Source organism: Bactrocera dorsalis, chromosome 4, assembly GCF_023373825.1.
Source record: "Bactrocera dorsalis isolate Fly_Bdor chromosome 4, ASM2337382v1, whole genome shotgun sequence".
NCBI lineage: Eukaryota > Metazoa > Arthropoda > Insecta > Diptera > Tephritidae > Bactrocera > Bactrocera dorsalis.
This window is the reverse complement of record NC_064306.1, coordinates 58,323,550-58,344,040: the sequence shown is the minus strand read 5'-3', so window position 1 is coordinate 58,344,040 and position 20,491 is coordinate 58,323,550. Positions and strand designations below refer to the sequence as shown.

At 35.9% G+C, this 20,491-nt stretch overlaps 2 protein-coding genes across 2 annotated transcripts in view; one reads left to right on the top strand and one right to left on the bottom strand.

Annotated features, from left to right (window-relative positions):
• The window catches only part of LOC109579497 (SCAN domain-containing protein 3), a 107,031-nt gene that overhangs the window by 5,551 nt on the left and 80,989 nt on the right, over positions 1 to 20,491 (bottom strand). The gene's annotated exons all lie outside the window — the stretch shown is intronic.
• The window catches only part of LOC105225697 (PE-PGRS family protein PE_PGRS30), a 3,081-nt gene continuing 2,304 nt past the window's right edge, over positions 19,715 to 20,491 (top strand). The window contains exon 1 of the mRNA XM_011204285.4: positions 19,715 to 20,021. Within this exon, the coding sequence (XP_011202587.2) occupies positions 19,904 to 20,021 (118 nt within the window). The 5' untranslated portion in view covers positions 19,715 to 19,903. The remainder of the gene's footprint in view (positions 20,022 to 20,491) is intronic.

The window sequence follows — 20,491 nt, the reverse complement described above, 5'->3', positions numbered from 1 at the left end:
CGCACACACACATATACTGAGTGAAATTACGAACTCATAACTGTATCTACTTAAATACAGTGTGTGTGTGTGTATATCACTCACTCATTCACCATAAATTTATGCAAGTCGCCAACTTAGCTCAGCTTTTGCTCCAGACCTGCCACACTTTCGCTACCACTCCTCATTCTCTCTTTGCCGCTACGAGTTGAGATGAGCTACTCAACGGCGTCATCGCCGCTCCATCTCCCTACAGTTAGCCTTCTTGCTGTCATTGGCAGTCATGTCATTTGATTGACAACTCAATTTAGGTTCGTATTTTGGTTACAATAAAATGGTGGAAACAATAAATCATAAGTAGGAGTTGTGCATGTCATTGCAGTCGCCGTTGCTATTCACATGTAAGCTTAACAAACACACCAACACATATGTACATGCGTAGTGCAAACTTGAATGTATGCATAAAGCATGTGAAACATTTGCTGAAATACGCAAATAATGTGAAAGTGTGTTGTAATAGAATTATGTTGCCACTGGCCCCACTTAAGTAGTGTCAGTTGCTGCGTTGTGTTGTAAAACCCTTTTTAGAAACATTTGTAGCTGACTTCCCATACCTTAAACTCATAAAAGAGTAAATAAAATGTTGTTTATTGAGAGGTTGCTTACTCCATTGTGGAAAAATGCCTGAAATCACATAATAACCGCGCCCACCCGTCATATAAGGTAAAAACGCCTGGAAGTGCTCTCAAACAAACTTTATCTGTAAAATCTCGAACGAAAAGCTTCAGAACCACAAAGATTCACCGCAAAGACATCCCTACTCCAGACCTGTGCATGTTGCATGTGAGTCAATACTTTATACCAGATATCGGTCAATCTGCTCTTATTATTTGTTATGAAACGAAGTGCAGAATCATTTGTTATAAATTCTGGACGGTATCTTTTCTAACTCCCAAACAACAAAAATTGCAAATTTTCAAAGATTCATTCTAGTTCATGTCAGCCGAATACTCTCTCTCAATATGTCACAAAAATTAGTTCAGTGGTATTAGCAAACATTTTTTTCAATAAATTTATTGTTTTATTGGCTGCATGGGATAAGGACCCGTGTTGTCTATAGCGTTCTCCTTTGACTATAATATTATAGTCGGCTTCTGTTTTGAAGATATATGGACATGGACGCGGCCATCTCGTCGTGAGATTACTCAAAGAACATGCGACACATTTGATAGTCAGTAGGTTTTAATTCTTAGATAATTTGGATTTTGTGAGTACGCGAACCAAGATCTTGCTGAAAGATCTATAAAGTGGATTGGCTCCATTGTTGGGTAAGGTGTCGGATGACCCCATTCAGGTCGTCTTCGATATTCTGGTCGTGAGTTTTTCTATAAACTTTGCAAAATCCAAACAGGTCAAGGGTAAGGTACCTCACGTTACACATAAATGGCGCTACTAGAATTAAATCCTTATGCTTTTTAGTAAGTTTATGGATTAAAAGAAATTTTGAGAGTTGAAAAAATATTTGTTTTTGAAGAAGAAAAAATACAGTTGAAGCAAGAACTTGGCTTGAAGAAGAGTTTCCGGACACTGCCCTGGAAAATCAACCATCAAGGATTGGTGTTATAAGTTTAGACGTGGTGAAATGAGCATCGGAAACGGCGAACGCCGTACACGCCAAAAAGAAATTGTTACCGACGAAAACATCAAAAAAGTCCACAAAATAATTTTGGATGAGTAAAGTTGCTGGAAATAGCAAAGATATCAAGTGAACTCATACGAATTTTTGGGTATGAGAAAGCTCTGTGCAAAGTGGATGCCGTGCGAGCTCGCTTTTGACGACAAACAACGACGAGTTAAAGATTTGAAGCAGTATTTGGAGTTGTTCAAGCAATAAACTCGAGTTTTTGCATCGATATATGTCAATGGATAAAACGTGGCTCTGAAGTCCAATCGACACTCATCCGAGTAGCCTGCACACCTCGAAACGCTCCAAAGCGTGGAAAAACTCAAAATTTGGCTGGCAAGGTTATGGCATCTGTATTTGAGGCGGCGCATGGAATAATTTTTATTAACTGCCTTTAAAAAAGAAAGGACCATAGCGTAATTGGGTCGTTTGAAGGGCGTTTTGGACTTCGAATTACTTTCGTATTCGAATTCATCGTATTCTGCAGAACTAACCTCCTCAAACGAATGCTAGCTGGAAAGCAATTTTTGTTTATTGAAGAGGTGATCGCCAAACCTGAAGCCTATTTCGAAGCAAATAATAAACCGCACTACAAAAATGGCATCGAAAAGTAGGAGGGTCACTATAATCAGTGTATCACCCTTGAAGGGAACTATTTTGGAAAAAACGAATAGTGAGACCTCTGAAACATTTTCTTTTAAACCAACTTTTTAACATAACAAAGTTAAATTTTTTCGACACAAACAAATATTAATTGTAAACGAAAGAACTCAATTCCAACAGTTGGCTGAGTTACCTCCCTATTTTTAAAAAATTCCCAAAATAGGAAAATTACAATGCTAAAATGCTAGTCTCCCGTTTTCAAAAGTGACAATAAAACCGAAATCTTACAAGCATGAGAGGAAGATTAATGTGGCGCGTGTCAGGTGGAGTCAATATTTGTTATTTACCCAATACAATGCCAATGCATTTGGAGTGCTTCCGTTATTTGTATTTATTTCTATGGAAATAATTTGTCTTATAATTTATTAAGGAGCACGTGCGATTTCGATCAAACCTTATACCAGAAAAAAGCACTTGAGTAAACACAGCTTAGAGTATAGTTAAGACACATTTTTGGTGGCTGAAAGGAAGTATATTCACCGTTAGTTGTTTAAAACAAATTATAGTGAAAACAGCTGCTATAATTTTTGCAAAAAGAATTGGCACTTCGAAACAGCTGATTAAATTCGAACTGGCCAAGTAAATAAAAAAATATCAGCTGATTATGGTTGTACTTGGTATAAAATTAATGTTGAAAAGCAAAAATAATAATATTAGTAGTCTGAATGCAGTTTTCTTTATTTTAATGATTATTCTAATTAAATAATTTTTTCACAAAGTTGCCACCTGTTTTCAGAAATATCATCGTTATAAAATGTTTAAATTTGTTTCGTTTACTCCCGATATCACATCAAGCTATTCATACTTCATTAGCAAAATTCAATAAAAGGTTTAAACATGTGGCAACCCTATGAGAAAATATTTTGAATTGAAAGCTTTTTAAATATATGGTATAAAGTTTATTAAAAGCATATTTTAATATTAATTATTATTAGTCAAGACTTCAGATATACTTATCTTCGTGTCTCAATCATTTATTAATTTGTATATTCTGTATTTAATTTTTTAATTAGTTGGCAACCCCTAACAGCAATAGCTTCAAAATAAAACTTTCTTAAAATAGTATATTTTGAAATTGATACTGTAATATAAAGTATTATTTCTATTACCTTTTTAATTAACAAAAAAAATAACCATGTGGCAACCTTTTTCAAAAAATTTTCAAATTTAAGTTCTTAAAGCAGTATAATCTAAAACTGATATTATAATATTGAAATTTAATATTTATTTTTTTTCGTTTTTTATCGTTTTATTTAAAAAAAAAAAAACCAAGTGGCAACCACTTAAAAAAAATTTGTAATTTTTTTTGTTTTTTAAAGCTCTCAAACGTTATGCTTCTTTTAGTTATTATAATATCAATTTCTTTTATATATGTATTTAATGAAGAAAATATTAACCAAGTGGCAACCTCTTAAAAAAATCAATTTGAACTTTCACAAATGTTTTAAGTTTATAATCTATAATAACTTACGTTATCACTTTTATTGGAAGAAACTTTTGAAACAGGTGGCAACTCTTAAAAAATCGATCACAACCTTAAAAAAAATTATTTTTTGTTTGCACCCTATATTAAAACATAAAATTTCATTTCTATTATGTTTTTAATTAAATCAAATAAAAATAACCAAGTGGCTACCTTTTCCAAAAAAGTTCAAATTGAAGTTTTCTTAAAGTTCTTAAACATGTCGCCTGTGTTACTTATTATAATATTAATTTATTTCTTGTATTTAATGAAAAAAAATATTAACGAAGTGGCAACCTTTCAAAAAAAAAATCATTTTGAACTTTCATAAATTGTTTGGGTGTGAAGTCTATACTGTTTGTTGTTGTTAACTCTTAAAAATTATATTTTATAAATTTAATGAAAAAAAATATTAATCAAGTGGCAACTTTTTAAAAAATAAATTTGAACTTTCGTACATTTTTTATGTTTGGAGTCCATTTTGTCTGTTGTTACCACTTTTATTGAAAAAAAATTATAAACAGTTGGCAACTCTTTAAAAAATTATCACAAACATTCATATTTTATTCTTTGTTTAATTGTGGCAGTCCTTTTTTATGTACATTATCATTTTTATTGAATTAATTATTACTTTAATTGAATTTAAATCTTTAAAGGTTTGCCATCATAGTCGAAAATGCATTTCGAAATAAAAGTTTTTCTCTACAAATTACAAAAAAGAGTTAAATATTTCATTTTTTCGATATAATCGAATATGAATATAATATTTACATTCATGTGGAAAATTATAGTATTTTAAAATTCTCATTTAAGAAGATTTCAATATTTTATTGTAACACGTAACCATATTTGGCAAAATTTTAACTTTAAATACTTTATTTCTTTGAAAAGTTCATTAAAAAGCCAAAACCTTTAAAAAGCTTTCTTAAAACTTTCGAAACCCTTAACGATAATTTAAGTACCCTAAGAAGCACTAAAACAAAGTTTTTCTCTCAAAAAGCTTTGTAAAAACTTTTATGACCACCAACGGAAAGCTTTTTTAGAGTTTTAGCAACACCACACGCTATATTCAATACCTTGAACAACATTAAACCCAAAAAGTGGCAAAAATTGCAACCAAAAGTCAACTCCTACGACCCGCAGTAAAGGTACCGGTGACCTAAAAAGCAATTTTTAGCCATAAAACTTTGGCGTATGTGTGTGTGTGTGCATTGATGCACCACTGACATTGCGTTGACACATTTGTTGAGGAAAAAATTGCCAGCCTACCGCTTATCTATTGGAGGCACTCAACTGGAATTGCATTGAAACAACAAAATTCAAAACTTTATGTGCGGACCAAGCAACGCCACTTACACACACACATACACACCGCGAAAATCAGTGGTCGTACGTGGCATCCGATTAAACACAGCCCCTTGTATGACGCCTATAAATCATACTACCGCCGAATAATTTCTCATAGACACATAAATCGACGAAAACAAAAACAAAAACTTGAAAAAAAAAAATTCTCAAAGCTGTGTTGTTGGCGAAAAGGTAAAAGTAGAGCAAGCTGTAAGCGCATCTATGTATGTGGCGCCGCTAGAGGGATTTTGTGAAAAAAAGCGGGCTAAAAAAGTAGTGTCAAATCGTTTGTGTGCCCTTTGCCGCTTAACGTTATTTTTTCGCAAATTTTTAGTAGCGCGCTGCCTGATATTGGTATGCACATACAGCGAGACAGCTATATACCTACATACATACATATGTACTTATATAGTGCTAGTAAGCTTGCGCCGCTACGGCCGCTTTGCCACATAAATCACGGTCCACAAGCAACAACACGCGCCCCGCTTACGGGCTACGTGATGCGCTGCTAATACTCGGCAGTCGGTATCATCAAGTGATAAAGCAAACGAAGAAGCGGAGTAAAGAAAAAAACAGCAAAACAGGCTTAGAGGCGCAAGTGAAAAAGCAGCAACAACAACAGCCAGTGCATACACAAAAAATTCTTGTAAGGCAGAAATTCGCGTTAGAAAAACATAATTTGACAATTTATAGCAATTGCCCTCAGTCACTTTATACAAGGAGCGCTTTTTTATTACAACAACAGCGTCTACTTGCCATTCAGCAGTCTCATATTATGCCTAATTTATTGGCTTTCAGCTGAGGTAAAAGCCGGCTCTTGTACCCTTTTCTAAATTCTCTGACAATCAGCGACATGTGTTGCCAAATGTTCTGTTTATATTATTTTATTTATCTTCGCTGCAGATTTTTTTTTATCTCTGCTCCACATTTTTTCAACTTTTTTTTGTAATTTTTTTGTAATTTTTTTTTTTGGTTTTTTACTTGCTTTGCTTATCATTACTTGAGCTGTCCATGTTCATTCGCAAATGACTGCTGTCGCCTTTTGGCATTTTCAAATTGTTCTTGCCTCTGTTGTATTTGCATTTCGCATGACATCGTTTATTTATGTCTCTGACATTTGCTTTGCATTGTCGCATTAGCGTAAAAAAATATTATTGGCATTTTATTGAAAATCATAAATTTACAAGAGAAACGTTTTACGGCAAAACAATCAAACATACATACATCTTGTACACATTTCCGCATTGAGCCGCTGGCGCAAGTGTGCTTTATGCCTTTGTTGTTGCAGAGCGATGTACGAGTTTGTATATGTATTGGTGAGTATTTAAGCGCTTGAATCTCGAAGGCGGAAACCATGTTACCGTTTAGGTTGTTGATGACTTCGCGTGAAATATTATTCGGCACATTTGTTCTGGACGAAAAATTTAATAGAAAACTACTTCTTTCAAATTTACAAAAAATATCAAATATATACATACATATTTTGCATAGAAAAATAAGTTTCAAAAACTTAAAGTTTCGACGCTTATGAAACATAACGGCGTTATTTGAAAAGAATAATATAATCTTACTTAATAGGTCACATTAGAAAGACACATGTTAGGTCGAAAATAAAAAGGGCTTAGTGCTCTTGCTCTAATAATTTTTCTGCATATAAAGGTTGATTCACGTGGAGGTAATTTTTTCCATAGCCTTTTTTTTGACAGGTCACGCATGAGTCGTGTAGAGCTGTCCTGTTATTTTTTCCAATATTGTTCGGCATTTCATGATGGAAAGACTTCCGTCTGAACAACGTTTAACGAAATCGTTCTGTAAAGAATGAGTTTCGCGTGCTTCGCTCAACATGCTCAGCCTACTGAGCGTACGATTCGCAACACCATCACCTATCTTGAGATCCAACATTCATTAATGGATAAAATTCGATTGAATACATCACGTCCAGCACACAGTGAAAAAAATTTAACAGCCGTAGCTGAGCGAGTACATGAAGATCGTAGAGAGTCGATTCGGCACCGTTCGCAGCAACTCGAACCAACGTATGGAACGACTTAGCGCATTTTATGACGACATCTTAAATTAAAGCACATACTCGCAAAATATAGCTTGTTAAAGAATTGAAACCGCTCGAACTTTCCAAGTGGTATCGCTTCACTCTATGGACTTTTGAAAAGTTCCAAGAAGATCCGACGTTTTCGAGCCAAATTTTGTTCAGCAATGAGGCCCATTTCTGGCTCAATGAATATGTAAACATGCAAAATTACAACATTTGGGACAAAAAGCAACCTAATGAGATTCAAGGGCTGTAATTTCACCTTGAAAAAACATGCATTGGTGTGGTTTGTGGGCCTGGAATCATCTTCTTCTTTTTCTTTAAAAATCATGCCGATAAGAACGTAACCGTCAATGGCTACCGGTAACGCGCCATGATTACCGATTATTTGGTTATTAAAAATTAAGCACGTTATCTCGGCGACGATTGGTTTCAACAAGACGGCGCCACTTTCCACATATTGCATCAATGAATGGATTTATTGAGAGAACACTTGGGTGAAGAGATAACTCCACGTTTTGGGTCTGTCGATTGGAGTTATAGTAGAAATTTCACTATCAGAAACTCGGAGCTCTCTCAGGTCTTACGCTCTCAACTTGTACTCTTTTCCGTTAGTTTCTGCTGGTATTTGGGTTAAGAAACGCTTTTCCAGCAGAAACTGTGCTAGCTAGTAGTAATAAGTAGAAATGTACAACTTCCGATTGCAACTCAGCGATCTTCAGTACTCCTGATACCTTCATTTTCTACTTCGAATTGTTTTGGACATAACTGTTTATGAAGAAAAGAGGTATAAGTGCTCAAAAACAGCGTCCAAGTCTTAAATATGGAACTCTTCCACACATTTTACCATAGGTCTTAAGGTGAGGTCTAAGTCAATTTCAAAGCCCTTAGGTTATTACACTCTTTAAAAAATTTTCAACCCCTTTGCACAGCACTTAATGGCAGAGAGACCTCGGACTATACTTGAATTCTCCAGCAGAGAACGTGATTTTCATGGCAATGTATATTAACCGATAAATAGTTTGATTAAAAGCTTTACATGGTATTCCGAATACAACATTTTGAATTCTTTAATATAACATGGTTATTGGTATTAGTATATCGAAACCAAAATTTCTTTATATTACTTTAACACCACCTTGAAAGTCCAGAATTCAATTTAGAATGCAATTCACATATTTATCTTCATACAAAGATTTGATTGACATTTGTATTTTTAAAATCTTCAACACAAATTCGAAGTTCAAGTATGTTTTCTACTTGAACATTCTTCTGGGCACTGACAAGAAGGTCCACAATTTTTAACTTCATTTGCCTGTAATTCCATATGTGTGAGTATGTTGTAACACTTTCTAAGAGAATTACTGAAATATTACCCAGTCGTTATATATTTCCCAAGCGAGCGTGAATTCCAATAATGTTTCTAATAGAAAGAATGCAAACATTTCAATTTAGAATGTCAAAAGAAGATAATCACGTGAAAGGTTTTTTTGAAGAATTTAATAAAGTGTTGTAAAATACTTTAAATACTAAAAATTACAAATAAGTATGATAAGAAATAAAAGAAGTAAAATATTAACCCTAACGTGAGAGAAATCGCATCAAAACTGATTTTCCTTAAATCTATTAATACTATTTTTGCAAATATCCTCCTTCTGCTGAGGTTATTAAATATCTAAATATAGGTAGCACAGATTTCTAAGGACTTCCAAAAACCAATCGTTCTCCATATAAACATACGAACTAAAATAATTATATCCTATAGATAGAGCTCGGTCGAAAAGCCTCTAAAGTACGCTACCAAGCATTTCCTTGTAAAGTGATAGACTCAAAGTAAAGTTTTACGATTTTCAATATGACCAATGACATGAAATTGGTAAAAGCACATTTTCGATGACACATCCACTGCACGGAGAAAATCTCAAAGGGTTGACAGTTGTCGTCATATTATTTCTGAGACAAGTAATAGGTGAGTTTTCTTAAGGGGTACAGTAATATTTAAAGATAAATTATGGCATTATTCGGCAGTCGGCCGAAGAATATAGAAATCGTTAAAAATATGGATACATTTAGAGAAAAATCATAGGAGAAGCAGTTCTCGGTGGGATATTTCCATCTTACTCACAGATTAACTTAGATTACAAGTTAAAAGGCATTCTGTTTTGATTAACATAAACATATTTAGTAATAAAAGAAATCAATTATAAATGTAAATCGAAATATGCGATATACTACTATAGTGATGCTTTTTAACTTAAACTTCGCGCGAAAACCCATTCGCCGAAATATTTCTTTTCGAGGTCGGCGTGACTGTCAGTGATATCTGTTCTGAAGTACATAAAGTGCATTCGGCGATTTTTACGATGAGAGAAATTATTCAACAAAGCTGTTCCATTAAATTTTGTGTGCGGAATAAAATTTCTGTTGCCGAAACGTTCTGAATGTTTGAAAAGATCTTCTGTGATAATTGTTGGTCACAAGCAAGTATTTTTGATTGGTACAATTCATTATTCAAAGAGGGTCGAGAACCACATCAAGGAAGGCCATCAAAACTAACTCAATGAACTAAAAGAATTGATTCTTGAGAATCGACGATTAATAGTCAGAGATCTTACTGGCATCGTTGGAATATTGGAAGGTTCAGTGAACACCATTATAAGAGATCATTTGGGTCTAAGAAAAGGGAAAGCACGATTTGTTCCAAAATCACTGAAACTTTTCAAAGCCTAGGGTATCAAATATGTGGTCAATGTAAGGGATATACAATTGAAATTCATAGTCCTTTCCTGACAGTAGTTACTGTGTGTATCCAAAATGGTTTGAATCGGGTCAACACTTCCCTCAGGTATATACTTATATATACCAATACTTGAGTTACCTCAATGAAAATTACTGAACGTGTTTTACTAATAGCAGTATCCACTTTTGTCTAAAATACGCCTCAATAATAACTAATATCGGTATTTTCGAACATCCGGCTGACTTCATGTGATTGGTCATTGTATGTAAGGCAGCTTAACGAAAGCCAGGAAACATTTTTTAACATGTGACATGATAATAATTAATAGATTAAAAGATGGATCATATATATTATTTGTATTTATATTAAAAATTTTTTGTATTCCGATGCTGTGGTTGAAGTTTTACGTCTTAAGATATTTCCCTGGCTTTGATTCCTAAAAGTTGCAAGCAATGGGAGAAATGCGTATATTCTGTCCATATTTTTATACTTTTAGTCGGTTTCATAATATAATCAATACTTATGTTTTCAATAAACTCAATTTCGAAAATCAAAGGCCAATATTTCGGGAAAAAATAGCATCGGTTCAGTTCCCTTCGAACCGTGAACGTTCTTCCCTTTATTTTGGCTACGTACTTATAAATCTCTGAGTCATGCAGCAGCAATTATGGAACAAAATTTAGATTTTTCTCTCTACCTGTTAGAGCCATTAAAAATCCCCCCTGCACACTTATTTAGTGCGATACAAAGTTAGAATAACATTTTCGCCCACTTTTTACCAACTATTGAATATGCCGCGTTTTGTCGGTGATGGCGCGGTCGTTGAAAAGTTTTGCTCAAACCCAAAGCGTAGCACTTGAAACAAAGTGAAAACGACAACATTGACGCTATGATATGTGCGAACATTTTAATTCAATTGAACGCACGCAGAAGAGCCACTCGGTTGCGATTGGAATACGCCAAAATGGCCATCGCGGAGGCAGCCATGCATTTTAAATGCGCACGCCGCGTACAGCAAACTCGACTGTATTTTTAGTGTGGTGAGTATAGTTCGAATTGCAGTTTGCTGTGAATTTTTAGCAAATTTTTTATGAAAATTGATATATGCAATATATATAAATATGTATATATATACATACATATATAACTAAGTGTTTGCGGTTTTATGACTTTCGCACCTTTCTGACTTATCGAATTTATTTTAAAGCGCACAGCCAATACAACCCTGGGGTGCAGCGTGCGGCATTCATATTTTTCATGTGTTTGCAAACTTCTTTTGCACAAACAATTTTCCGATTTTTTTTTACAGTTTTTTTCTATGCAGCTTTGACACCAGCATTGCCCTTTGAAATTCAGTTAAGTAGCCATGTTGCAAGTGCACTAACGCCATCACACACAGGAATAAATAATCTTAATACCACTAAAGCGCACTTATACACACCACCACACCAACCAGCAACAACAACAAGGTGAAAAACTGCACTTGCAGTTCTGTGACTTTTTTCGCACATTGCACACGAGTGTCCGCGGCCCGAGAAATAAATACATATGTATATATTTATATGTATATATGTGCAAGCGGTATGTAGAGCAAATGGTTAGGGGCGCATGTGTGAATGAATGGAAGTGGTGCGTGCTCGGCATAAAAGTTCATATTTACGCATCACTGCGTTGAAAGAAAGCACTACGCATAGAACAGCAACAGCAACAAGAACAATGTCACGAACAAAATATGTGCACTAATACACTTACAAACTGTATGCATTCCAGCGTACGCCATGGGCATTGCCTTGAGCTTAGCAAAACAAAAAAAGGGGTATCACAAGCATTGGCGGCCACACCATGAAGTGATGGCACGAGTGACCTGCAGGAACAGAGTGAACTGAACCTTTTTCATTCTGTAAATTGTGAAACTGAAGAATTAAAAAAATTTAATTCAAAAAGCGTTTTAAAATATAATTCGCTTAATTGTAGGCAACGTTTTATTTTCCATACTGCCGTGGCCTACCTTTAGGGTGAGTAGTCAAATATCATATATGGTATGGTAAACAGCGGTCAGTATACAAAGGTTAAACTATAGTCTTTAATTTCAACCGTGAACATAATGTTCATCGTTTTGAGTCGAACCTTTAAGTTCTAAAATAATGAAATTGTCAAAATTAAAATAAAATTTACCTCGAAATATGGTCAGACTTTCTTGCCTTGGAATAAATTTTTCAAATATTTATAAATATTTTTAAAAGTGAAAAAATATGTTGGACAAAGCCTAACTTTCATTGTTTACACTTACCTCGCCGTGAGTTAGTTACACCGGGGAAGTGAAGAGTCATTTGCAATCCTCGCAAAAATCTAAAGGATCGTTCATCACTAAATATCTAAATGAATCCACAACACAAATCTCAAGGTCGGCTGACTCAACAATTCCTGTGTCAACTTCACATAGACTTCTTTACTCTAAAATAACAGTCTTCTATAAAAAAAAAAGGAATTAAGCATTTGAAAACGGAGGGAGTATGGACATTAAACCATCTTGTATGAGCTTAACATAAATAAACAGACTATATCTTCCTTAACTTAGCTTTAAAATAGTTGCTTTCGGGTGAGCTTAACCTCGAGATGCGAATGGAGAAAAGGTTTAGTAGGAGAGGAGCATGTCACATCTATCTATACTAAAGGGTGCATGGACTCATGAACTGCGGCGTAGGGATCTGAGTATAATTATCTTGATATTTCGGTTTTTATCCGACAACTAAACTCAGCCAGAATTTTCCAAGCGGAAGAACTAGGTATAGATAATGTCTGTGGTGCTCTATTGATAACTACGAGATGATACAGAAAGCTACCGTTTACACTGACAGCCCGGCAACTTCGCTGCTCTTGTCAACTACAGATTAATTCCAACTTATTCAACAATTACCGTAAGGCTTTAGGATCACTGCACTTGTCTCTGCCTTTGGTTCATGGTCGCCGGTACACTTTCGATAAGGAAAAATATAGACGAGTTGTCCAAACTTGGAGCTTGTTTAGAAAAACCGAGGCGGAGAATGTCGGCTTTTTCAATTAGAACGCTACAAAAATTTTATTAAATAAAACAAAAATGGTTTGAAATATCAATGAAAATTTCTATTCCTGTGAAAGTACACTCGATGCCAATTTTACGCTCGCCATTCGTACGACGTTCATATGTGTTTGGACCACATATTGTTATAAAGTTCATATCATCCAATTCGGGCCAAAAATATTCGGTTATAATTGAACGGTAGCGATTCCTATTCACAGTAACACGCCGATCTTGATTATCACGGAAGAAGTACAGCCCGATGACGCCGTCGGCCCATAAACCGCACCAAACCGTAATTTTTTCGGGATGCAATGATGACTCATGGAGTACGTGTGGATTGCTGCCTGACCAATAACGCATATTTTGCATATTGATTAAGCCATTCAGCCAGAAATGAGCCTCATCGCTGAAGATGTTGTTCATAAGTTAGACGTAGACCTCTTAAAGTCGATCCCACTGACTCTGAATTTCGGAAAAAAATTGAATTTGAACAGCAACTAGAAAAAAAGAATTTTCAAAATTTCTTTCTGAATTATTTCAACGAGTTACAGAAAATTTTTCATTTTTTTTATGACTCTACAGAAATTTTATCCACGTTACCTAAATTTTCATCTAACTTAATCCTATATTTTTGTCATTATTAGGGTTTTATTTAAGCCATAAAAAAAATTCATGAAAGTCGAACTATGAAAGTGGCGAAACTTTCTAACCAGGTCCGCACATATGACTCAATCAAAAACTTTTCCGGCAGGGTAATCGGCATGTACAGGCACCCCATACGCATTCACACACAAACATAACTGCGATGCAGTGGAAATAGTGTGCCGCATTGCCACAAATGTGTTTTCAAACTTTGTTCAAGTGTATGAGCTTTAAGATAAAAATGTTTATAACTTTTTCTACTATCGCAAATTATTTCATAAACATAGATGTAAGTGTGTGTGCGTGAACGTGACCATACGAGAAAAGCGCTGGCAAAACAATGAGGAGCATGAGCATGAAACTAGTGATGTTCGAATGAATTCGGGGTAGTGAGTAGATGAAACTACTGTTTCAAAAGGCTAACTGGACATAAAACATGTAAAGCAAAACTATAAGAGAAAAAATTAATTATTGCACCGCTTTCACGATCTTCGCAAAAAATATTATCCTTGTCTGCATTCAATGGAGAGATAAGAGTTTTGAAATTACATTCGTCTTATAAATGGACTTCGATTTACCAACCGTTAGAGGGTAGTGACTTGAGCAGGCTAATTCAATTATTGGAAGAACTGTCCGCACTTGCCTTGAATCCATCGCTTCGGTAACATGTCCCTTGTGTAATTGTGTTTCACTTCCTTCTTTGAAGGAGTAATTCTTCTTTCCCGGACAAAAAAAAATTAGTAACCTCTTAGCTTCGAGCTGACAACAGGCCAGCATTCTAAGATGTCCAAGTGAGTTAATTGTTGGAATCGACCTAATTGACCTTTAACCTAACCTTACCCAGATTCGAACCGAGTTTTCAATAAACAACTTTTTCGACAAGAGAGCAGATCACACAGATAGCAAGCAGAGAAATGGTAAATCGGAGAAAGCTATTATTAGAAAACTAATAATACGCCTTCAGAAACTGCATTTATCGGACAAAACTTTATACATATAAGTATAGTTGAAATAGTTTATCCACAAGACCTCAATGTGTTTTGGCTAAATTTCGTTGTTTCAGAACTAGTTGTTCAAGGTCATCTTCTTGATTCTACCACTCACAGGAAATATATTTTATATATGACAAAGCATCGCTCTCTAAAACACAGCATGAATACGAACTCTTTCCCCAGACATCCTCCATTGTTTCTAAAAAAACACCAACCAGTCCCACTACTAGTTCTATATCGAATACAAAGTTCCTAGTCATATGGTTGGAATTAGTGTGTGTCTAACTCTTGCTGGTCATATGTATGAAAGTGTTCGTGCGTGCATTCGCGTTTAAGTGTTGAATGCACTTTGAAGTTTATGGAAAAGAGTTTGGAGCTCATTTGTTTAAACTGAAAAAAAAAATATTCAATGTTTTCCACACATTTGGTGCTCAGTGAACTCATAAATGCGATTTTAGTGAAGCCGAAGTGCAAAGAAATTTCCGCATACCTATATATTATGGACATACATATGTATGCACTCATGATTAGGTCATAGATGAAAACGTAAAGAATAATATCACTACTGAACTCTATTTATGAAAATAAGCAGAACTCTATGATTCACTTTAAGATGATCTCAAAGAGCTAACATACTATCAAATATTTCAGAACACCTGCGAAATAAAATTGTGGATTTGAATTTGATATGAATATCAATAGTTATTTTCTTTGGAAAGTAGTGGAATTCAAAATCAGTTGTTGACCACATTTTCGGGAACATGACGAGAACTCCTCCTTGTTTCAAAAAATTTAATCAGCTGAACCGAAGCGTCTCATTTGGAGTACCTTAAGGAGGTGTCCGATAAGTTCACAGATTACCTGATAAACGACGACTAAGTTGCTAAGAGAACTGCTCATAATCGGGAAAGTTATAGGCATCAGTAATTGTAACAGAATTGGAATGCATCTGGAGGGTGTCAGAAAGAGATCACCACATTGCGGACTGCAAAGGTTCTAAAATCATAAAATAGAAGGTATCAATAGATTTTATTGAAAAAATATAGGAAAAATATTGATCTGTGTAGGACCTCAGAGAACAGCGTATGCACTGTATAACGGGACGTCTAAGTCATGTCGGAATGATGCGCTAAGTATACCCCTGCACCCCTAGACATTTTCATACATAAAGTGGCCACACTTTCTGTTTTAAGAATTAAGGAGATTGGCGTTTGGAATAGGAAGAGTTATGGATATAGCGAAGTTCTGAACCAGTACGAAACTAAATACTGCCAAGATTGGACTTAAGTAGGGACTTCCAAATGAGAATACCCTTTAAGCGTGAATGGAGAAGATATTTAGTAAAGGTTTAGTAGTACTCGTAAACCCTACCTCAATCCATACCAACGGGTCCAAAATGAACTGCGGTCTAGAAATAGGGATATACTCCGACGAGGTTAATATCTCGCTATCTCACCGTCTATCTAACTCAACTATCACCTTCCCAGTAGAAGTACTGGGCAATAAGTTCTATTGGGAGGAAAGGGAAATCAACCATTTACAAAGACAGCCGGACGGCACTACTAGCCTTGTTGTCGCTGGCTGGTCATCTCGACTAATCCATAATTTAGGGTACCAGTCATGGGAACAATTTCGGCAACAAAAAAGCAGACAAGTTGGCTAAGTCAGAAGCCTCTCTAGATGAATCCAAGGCAGAGGCAATTCCGATTCCGATTGTGGAATTTAAGCTCCATTACATTACTTTAAGTAAATTCGGGGGAAAAAAAAAACAAAACAACAAATGTCAGAGAACAAACTGCACTAACTCTCTGATGTAACTCGTGAACCGCTGCAACTAAGACTGCCGACCATCAACCGCTGCAGACGACTCTAAAGACCAAAAATGTGAGTTCTCCGACCTCTCTCGTGTAAGCTTTTACACTATGTCAATTGCATAGTTCATAAAACAAAAGCGACACAGTGATTTATCCCACTAACATTGAAAACAAAGCACATACCTTTGACTCCACCCAGAACTATGCGCTTATATTTTACTTACATCCAAGTAACCATATGTACACTTGCACTTAATGGAGGTGTATTCACATTACACCGGTGCAAGGGATAAAAAACCGGTCAGACGCGCTAAATCAATGTCAGCAAGGTGCAATGGTAATAATTTTTACGCGCTTATAAATCATAAATGCTCTATTAACAAGAAGCGTTGCGCTGGACTGGACTAAAGTGGATTACACGGCGAGCCGAAACAGGCAAAGAAGAGCACCATAAACAAGAAACAAGCAATTTTCTATCTACTTCATACTAGATACAAACATATGTATATATTTTTATATACATAAATATGTATATACTAACAGCTAAGGTACTAGAATGCATTGTTTAAAGCAGAAGTGGTGAGTGAAGGGATACAAAAAAAGCATTGCAATAAAAATACTAGTTCATGAACTGGAAATGAAGGAAAGACTCTACATTTCACTTATGTATGTCTAGAATGTGTAATTCCATATAAAAAACTGGAAGACGCATAAACACATGCTTACTATATAAATCATGCAGGGGGAATTACATAAGTTCTTGGTTTTCGCCATTTATAATTGCATTCCAAGTGACAAAACGCTGAAGTCGTGAGGATTGCTAGACACCCATGCAGCAATCAAAGCTGGTAACGTCGTATGGCATATCGGTCAGAAGAATCTTGGAAAGCAGGGCAGCATTGGAAAGTTTTGCCAGAAGAAACAAATTCACTTCTACTGGGTGCCCGTCCACATAGGCTTCGAGGGTAATGAAATAATGGACGAGCTTGCCAGGAGTGGTGTATGACTAGCATCCAGCGCCGCTAAGCCGGTGTAGTTTTTATGGATAGAATCCATAGGCTTCGCTGAATCTTGGCCAGCGCTGGGCTACCATCGCTACTTGCGGTATTACTTTTGGCCCAAGCCCCGCTTCGCCATAGTTGGGGCTTTTAACAGGCCATTGGTTGGGAATCTTACCAGACGCGGTTTGTAGAAGCTGTATAGTAGAGGACGAGATGGAAACAACTCAACACTTCCTTCTTGTCTCGCGTTTGGAAGGTCAAGACTTAAACACTTAGGAGCGCATACCTCTGGACATCTCACCGAACTGATGGGAGTTGAAATTACACGCCTATGCAAATTTGCACAAGCTACTAAGCGTTCTGCTAATCTATCAGGAATTCTTTTATACCCTGAACAGGGTATATTAAGTTTCTCACGAAGTTTGTAACACCCAGAAGGACGCGTCGGAAACCCTGTAAAGTATATATATAAATGATCAGTACGTTGAGCTGAGTCGATTTAGCCATGTCCGTCTGTCTGTCCACACAAACTGAACGATCGGAATCAAGGGCTTGTATGGAAAACTTTCGCATTTGACGTGGAATCTTCACGAAATTTGACATGGATTGCTCCGAAAAAATTGTTCAGATCGGATTACTATAGTACATTGCTTCTATATAAACTGAACACATAGTTACTAAAAGAAATACACCTGTGAAGGCTATATTAGCTTCGGTGCAGCCGAAGTTAACATTTTTTCTTGTTTTTCTATGTCTTCACAAAGGACTACATATACCAGTCCACGAGCGATCGTCGACTAGCCATCTAACCTTACCTAACCTAACCTAACCTAATCCGAAAATATCGGTCAATGCATGAGATATATAATTGAAATTCAGAGATAATTCTTGCCTGACTGGCATGTCTGTTTGACGAAAATGGTATGAATCGGGGCAATACTTCCTTTAGCTCTCATATACCTAATAAAACGTTTTTCGAACTTCTGAATGACCTTATCGGTCAATATGTGAGTTATCTCAATGAAAATGAGACAGCGTATTTTTCATATATCGGTGCATCTCTGTACTTAGAATGAATAAAATCGGGTGAAAATTCGCCATTACCCCTATGTAACTAACATGCCTTATGTACCAGAAGGTCTCTCGCACTTGCCGTTTCTTTCTTTCATTTATACTGAGTACGGAATAGTATATCAGTTAGTAAGTTTTATGATATTATTATTTTTTTTCCGCTCAAAAACTGTGTTCACGTATGTACATCCCATCTACCTGATTTTAACGATTGCTGATTAACCGCGAAGTGATGGTACTTCCCAAAAGTATTCTGCAGTCTGTACTGTTCTCAGCTATTCTCTGTTGCGTTCGTGGTTATATAAAAAAATTCATATACTAGTATATAAGGGTAGAAGAGGGCTCGGCTTCAAAACCAAAAAAAAAACAACATAGAAAAATCATAAATGGCAGGCCGTCTCTATGGACACGATCATAAGCACCTTGGTGGTTATGAAGCAAACCCAGAAAAAGATGCTCCCAACCATAATAGTTTCAACTTTATTTGGAATTACCACCTTGAAGGGAAACCCAGACTGCACCTTCAAGTTAACTAGCTGTTCATAAAATTGTGCGCATGCGCACGTGTGCTTGTTAAAAGTGTATCTTTCTTTGAGTTTTACTAGGAAGACAGAATATCTCGCATATATACTCTCATCAAAGATAATAGCAAAGCTTTGTTGTCATTTTATTGGAAAGCATTAAAAATTCTAGACGTCTGCTAGGCGCGCACTTAACAACCTGATTGAGCTGAGCTGCTGCGACGTCGAGTGTATAAAAATAGCAAAGGCTGGAAGAGTGAATTTGTATCAAACACACGATGCGCAGAGCAATAACTGAGATACAGATAGGAGTAGCATTATGTTAATTACGTATGCGAAGAAGATGAAAGAGATTGCGCGAAAACAAAACAAAAGAAACGCACCAAAATTATTGACTTCGCTTAAAAGCGTGGCTTGTAGACTTCCATATACACATAGTTTCATATCTAAGCTTCAATTTATGCGCATGAGCGCGAGAGCAGCAGAGAGTATGCTTATGTATACCATGTTGAGCGGTAAGTATATGATTCGCTACAGCCAACGATCTGCTAATGATGCGCAAAGCAAAATGCGAAAGTGAACTCTGGCCCTAAACCGTCTTCATTGAAAACAACACTCGGTGCTTGAGTCCGCGCTCAAGAATTCTGCAGTCTTGCTAATGCGGTTTTGTTCTAGCTGCGCACAAGTGCCGCGGTTTAAGTAGTTAAATAAGGAAACGCATAGCGGCAGTACCAAATCGGCAAGTGAACACCTCAGACATTGAGTCCAGTAACCCAGAGTTTGTGAAAGTGAAAAACGTTTGTTTTAGTGAAGAAGTGGCGATACTGGATTTAAGAAAATCATTTTTTTAGATACTGTTTTTTAAGTAATAAAATCATGTCAAAATTTGGACTTATGCTGCTGATACTGGGCACAACGACGGTGCTCTGGCAACAGGCGGAGGCCAAACCGCTGTTCTTGTTGTCGAAAAACTTTTTCACCCTTACAACTAGAGGTGAGTGTAGTGTGAATACTAACTAATCCAATGAAGGGACATGTTTTGAGAAAAAAAAACTCTCTAACTATGTGTTTTTAAGAATAGAACATGGAAAACGCGGACTTAAGTCGTAGAGGTACTAGTTCAAGGACGAAAAGAAAAGTGAATGTGGATCTTAAATGAACATGTGGTTCTTTATTCCTTTAATTAGTCGAGGGAAATCGGCTGTTACTTAGTTTTCTCAGACTGGTAAAGCAGTATCTAAATATCAACAAGGTCAGGATACTACAAATTTGCTAAGATTGGATTTACTGTCGAATATTTATTAGAAATTCTTCATAAAACCAAGTTTTTAATCAAAATAATACAACTTGGAGAGTTTTATATATGAAAATCAAAGAAATCTTTGTACTCAAGATCAATTTATTGCGTAGAAAGAACCCCCGAATGTAACACAGATTCTCAAGAAAATTCGTCATGTATAAAAA